Here is a 5694-nt window from a genome sequence, read left to right on the forward strand (position 1 = left end):
CATTATCTCATTGGATTTTTACAACATTAAAGTAGGGTCTATTATTATTCCTAGGATAAAGTTAAGGAAACAGACAGCTAGAGGTCTGAGAAATGGCTAGCCCATGGTCAAGCAAGCATTCAATGACAGCTCTAGGATTACAACACATCTTTCCAGAATTTTTTTTTCCATTATCATAAATGAAGTCTTAGTTGGGTAAATGAAGAAGGGTGAAGGAGAGGGAAGGGATCTGCTTCCTCCTAGGAGCTCATGCTCCTTCCTCTCTGCTTTCCCCCTCCCTACTTAATTACATTGCACTGTGGTATTCTTCCAGATTGAGCAACTGTACAGTGTAGCTACCCTACCTAGAAAGCCATTGTCATGGTGCCTCACTCTCAGGCTTGCCTCTCCTTTTGAGCCTAATTTTTTTCCCCAACATGACTGCAGTAAGGTGAGATTGTCCTCTGGCCACTGCATTTGTGCTCCCCTCTACCCCCCGCCCCCAAACCCATGCAGGAAAGGTGGCTTGGTACAAAGACAAGAACATTAGATGTAGAGCCAGAGGCCCCAGTTTGTTATCTCACCTGTCATCACCATTGCAATCCTGAGTAAGCCACTTAACCTCTTTGGGACTCAATGTCCTTGGCTGTACAATTAGGAGGTTAGATTAGATGATCTTTAGGTAGCTTCTAGTTCTCAATCTCTGATCCTGTGGACTGCTCCCCACTTTCTCTAATTGGAAAAAAATAAGAATTCTAGTTACAGCTCTTTGGTGAGTCATTCAATATAGAGTTGTGATATGATTAATATAGGTAGTGATTTTGTTGGCTCAAATTACAACTCACCCACATTTTCTCATCATGTGTGATTCCTATCTGTCTTCTTCCAAAGATCCACAATAGAAGACTTACCCAATGTGGTAGAAGCCTTACTTTATGTTTTTCTATATTTTATGGATGCCAGTTGAGAACTTTGTTCTTGCCACAAGTTGGGCCTACTTTTTTTCTGATCCTATATATTTTTTCAATGATACGACTTGGATCCCACAAAAAATGAGGAAAGGAATTAGTTTGGGAACTGCATAGAAGTTCTGCCAGAGATTGATGATCAATCTCTTTTTACTGAATGGTTATATAAATTATACATGTATATGTTTATACATATATATATACATACATATATATATATATATCTTCTCTAATCACTACTACCGAAAATGGAAATTTAAACAACTCAGAGATTTTACATCTCACATCTATCTAATTGGTAAACATTAGAAAAGACAGGGAATGGCACTGGAGGATCTAGAGGGACATACATTATATTAATGTATTGTTGATGGAGCTGGCCAACTATTGTCAAAATCAATTTGGAATTACCAGAAAAAGCCAAGAAACTGTTCACATCTTTGACCCACTGATACCACAACTGAATATGTATCTTCAGTATCTTAAGTATACTTAAATATGTTTATTTGCCTCATTAGAATGTCAGTTCTCTGCTACCAAAACAAAAAAAAAAAACAAGATGAATCATGTGTCATACATCAAGCACCCTAAACATGGGTGTCCCACAAGGCTCTGTCCTGTGCCCTCTTCTCCCTCTGTACTATTTCACTTTAAATCTTTTTATCCATCCTAAACCTCTTTGGTGACCTCTAGTTTTGTAACTCCAACTGCCCACTGGATATCTCAAACTGGATATCCTGTAGACATCTTAAACTCAACATGTCCCAAACTGAATTCATCCCCACTCCCAAAAAACCTGCCTCCCTTTTAACTTTCCTATTACTTCAGAGGGTTGTACCATTCTCCCAGTCACCAAGGCTCATTAGTAAGCGTTGTCCTCTACTTCTCACCCTCTCTCATTCCTCCCCTCTCATATTAAATCAATTGAAAAGTCCTATAGTTCCTGCTATTTTTTTTTAACATTCAAGGCTCTGCTGATAAATTTTTAGCTACTGGATCTCTGGGAAAAATATGCAAACTACACTTTTAATTTGAGTCTGCACTAGGTTGACGATATTTTTCTTGCTTCACCTCCCCCTCCCCCAAACATAGCTAATGTAGAACTTGAAGGAAGCCAGGACATAGAGATGTAGATGGAGAACATTCCAGGCAAGGGGGGATAGCCAGTGGAAATGTCCAGAGTTGGGAAATGGGATGTCTTGTTGGAGGAATAGCAATGAGCCCAATGTCATTGGATCACAGAGCATATGGGTGGGGCAGGGGGGTGGCAGAACATAAGAAGTGAGAAGATTAGAAAGATAGGAAGGACTAAGTTATAAAGTATTTAAATACTAAATAGGATTTTGTATTTTATCCTGGATATGATAGGGAATCTCTTTGTATTTGTTAGAATAAAGGGGTGATATGGTCTGACTTTTGTTTTAAGAAAATTGTTTTGACAGCTGAATGGAAGATAGACAAGAATAAGTAGAGACTTGTGACGAGGCCATCCAGTAGCAGAGTAGTGAAATACTCTATGTGTGAGGGCTGAGAGCCTGCACTAGGATGCTAGCGGTGTCAAAGGAAAAAGCTGGATATTTGTGAGAGAAAATACCAAAGTAAAATTGACAGACCGTGGAAAAAGTTTGGATATGGTCTTGGGCGGGGAGTGAGAGAGTGAGGAGTTGAAGATGACACCTGGTTGCAAATCTGAGTGACTGGGAGGATGGTGGAAGAAGGCATAGGGAAGTTTGGAAGAGGAGGGTTCAGAGGAAAAGATAATAAGTTCCTTTTTTGACATGTTGAGCTTGAGGTGTTTATAGGACCCCTGAATTAAGATAATAAACAGGCAGTTGGAGATATGAGACTAGAGGTCAGCAGAGAAGTCTGGGATCTGAGAAACATCTGTATAGAGATAATAATTGAATCCCTGGGAGTTTATGAAATTTTCAAGTGAAACAGTATAGAAGGAGAAGAGAACAGGGCTCAGGACAGAGTTCTGTCAGATCACAAGGTTAACAACGATGATCTCGATGAAGAACCAGCAAAAGAGACTGAAAAGTAGAAGCCAGATTGGAGAACTAGGAAAGAGTAGTATCATAAAAACCTACAATAAAAAGAGCAACAAAAAGAAGAGAATGATTGACTTTGTCAAAGGCTGCAGAGAAGTCAAGAAGGACGAGGATTAAGAAAAAGGTAAATAGATATGGTAGTTAAGAGATGGTTAGGAACTTTGGAGAGAGCAGTTTTGGTAGATGGATGAGGTGGAAAGCCAGACTACAGAGTTAAGAAAAGAATGAGAGGAAGTGAAGTATAGGCAAGTGAGTAGATGGCCTTTTCAAGGAATTTAGTCACAAAAGGGAGATGAGATATGGGGTGGATGGATCAAGTGAATTGTTTTTAAGGATGAGGGAGACATGGGCATATTTTTAGGTAGTAAGGAAACAGCCAGTAGACAGGGAGAGATTGAAAATTAGTAAGAGAGTCAGGATGATAGAGGAGGCAATCTGCTGGAAAATTTGGGATAAAATGGCATCACTCATACATGGAAAGGGGTTTTTGTTGTCAAGGAGAAGAGACACCACTTCATGTGAGACAGTGGTGAAGGAGAAGATAGTGGCAAAAAGCACTGAGGTGAGATGAAATAAGGAAGTGTAAAGAGGGAGCTCTCAGAGAAGGATCTCAACTTTTTTTGGTAAAACGAGGCAAGGCTTTTCAGCTGAGAGGGTGGGCTAGGGGAAAGTAAAGGAGGTTTGAGGAGGGATGTAAGGAATTGGAAGACTTGCTTCTGGGAATGTGATAGTGAGTTAAATAGGGATGTATAAAAGGATTATCTTATAGCAGTGAGGTCCACATTTCCAATCACATACCAAATCTTGTTTTGTTTTTTCCTACCTCTAATCTCTAGCATTTGCCTGCTTCTATGCTTACACACTCACCAACCTAGTTCAGGCCTTCAACATCTCTCACCTGGACTATTTCAAAATCCTCTTAATTGGTCTCTGTGGCTTGTCTCTCCCCTTTCCAATTCTTTCTCCGCATAGATACCAAAGGGATTTTCCTAAAGCACAGGTCTGACCAAAACACTCCCTTTAGAGGTGAATACTCTCTCTCTTTATATATAAATCTATATCTATATCTATCTAACTGATTGAAAAGCCTAGATGACCAAAAACTTTAAAGATCATTGGTTTAATAAACATAAGGCATGAACATTTATAAATGTATGATATTACAAGAGGCCATTGTTTGAAACATTATATTTACTGAGAGAAATGTTATCAGTTCTAGTTATAATCCCAGGCTACACTAGTGGTAGTTTTGTTAGTAGAGACATAGGCCATAATTCAACTGAAATGCTGAACATTTGCATTGAAAATGTTATTTAAAGAAACTATATTTTCAACATTTTGTGTGCATAGATTATAGCCCATTTCAAGCCTTTCAAGCCTATGAAAGATCCCTTTCATAATTTGTTAACGCTTTTTGTTTGTTTTTCCATCAGACTAAAGAGCTGGTGATAAGTGTTTCCAAATTTATTTATTTTTTTTTCTAGTTGAAGTTTAGTTTTTATTTCATAATCATAAACTTAACTCTGTTGTCTAGCCAGACTTGTGGAAGGAAAAAGGAAAATGAAATCCAAAGAGAATTGCAGCAAGTGAGAGCACAAGGATTACAGGGTATAAGAGCAGATGGGGTTTGGAGGTGCTCTCTCCAGCTACAGGAATGGTTTGATGGTTAAGACAAAAAACAAAACAAAAAATCTTATGAGAGTTGTCCACAGTCAGCGATAGTGATCTTCTTGCTGGTCTTGCCATCCCGAGAACTGAAACACTCCATGGCTTCCACAATGTTCATGCCTTCTTTCACTTGGCCAAAGACCACATGCTTGCCATCCAACCAATCAGTCTTAGCAGTACAGATGAAAAACTGGGAGCCATTTGTGTTGGGTCCAGCATTTGCCATGGACAAGATGCCAGGACCAGTATGCTTCAGGATGAAGTTCTCATCAGCAAATTTCTCCCCATAGATGGACTTGCCACCAGTGCCATTATGGTGTGTGAAGTCACCACCCTGGCACATGAACCCAGGAATGATTCTGTGGAAGCAGGATCCCTTGTAACCAAATCCCTTCTCTCCAGTGCTCAGAGCACGGAAGTTTTCTGCTGTCTTTGGAACCTTGTCTGCAAAGAGCTCGAAAGTAATCCGGCCCAGGGGCTCGTTATCGACGGCGATGTCGAAGTACACGCTGGGGTTGGCCATGGCCACAGATGCCTAGGCTGGGCGCGACGGCAGAGGAATAGGCGGCAGGGATCGGCGTCCGGCGGAGGGAACCCAGACGAGGTCTCCCAGTAGCGGCGTCTGCAAAGCCGTGTTTCCAAATTTAACTCATTTCTACAACAGACATATCATCATTTGAGTGGCCCATACTTGAGCCCATACTTGAAGCTCTTTCAGTCTGAGAGGACCTTCCAATGATTGGACTTCTCTGACATAGCCTACAAGAACCCACGGTGAATGCCACAATATGATAAAGTGGCAGAGCAAGATTTTAGTGGAGAAAATGAACCATTTTAGAAAGAAATACTGGGTAATTAAGACAAGCAGAAACCCTACAAAATTAAGTAGGAATTTTTTGTTCTTAAATGTGGCTGGATGTGGGAAAAATTTTTAATTAAGAAAGATGAGAAAGTAGGTCAATTTCATATGTGAAAATTTTATAGGAGGCTCCCAGACATTTTGAATAGATTTAGGTGCTGATTTGATG

At 40.0% G+C, this 5694-nt stretch overlaps 1 protein-coding gene across 1 annotated transcript; it reads right to left on the bottom strand.

Annotated features, from left to right (window-relative positions):
- Positions 1–4482: 4482 nt before the first annotated feature.
- LOC118835354 (peptidyl-prolyl cis-trans isomerase A-like) lies at positions 4483–5292 on the bottom strand. Its single transcript, XM_036742547.1, has one exon. The coding sequence runs from the start codon at positions 5187–5189 to the stop codon at positions 4692–4694; it is 498 nt and encodes a 165-aa protein (XP_036598442.1). The 5' UTR covers positions 5190–5292; the 3' UTR covers positions 4483–4691.
- Between the last annotated feature and the right edge of the window lie 402 nt (positions 5293–5694).

Source organism: Trichosurus vulpecula, chromosome 2 (genome assembly GCF_011100635.1).
Source record: "Trichosurus vulpecula isolate mTriVul1 chromosome 2, mTriVul1.pri, whole genome shotgun sequence".
NCBI lineage: Eukaryota > Metazoa > Chordata > Mammalia > Diprotodontia > Phalangeridae > Trichosurus > Trichosurus vulpecula.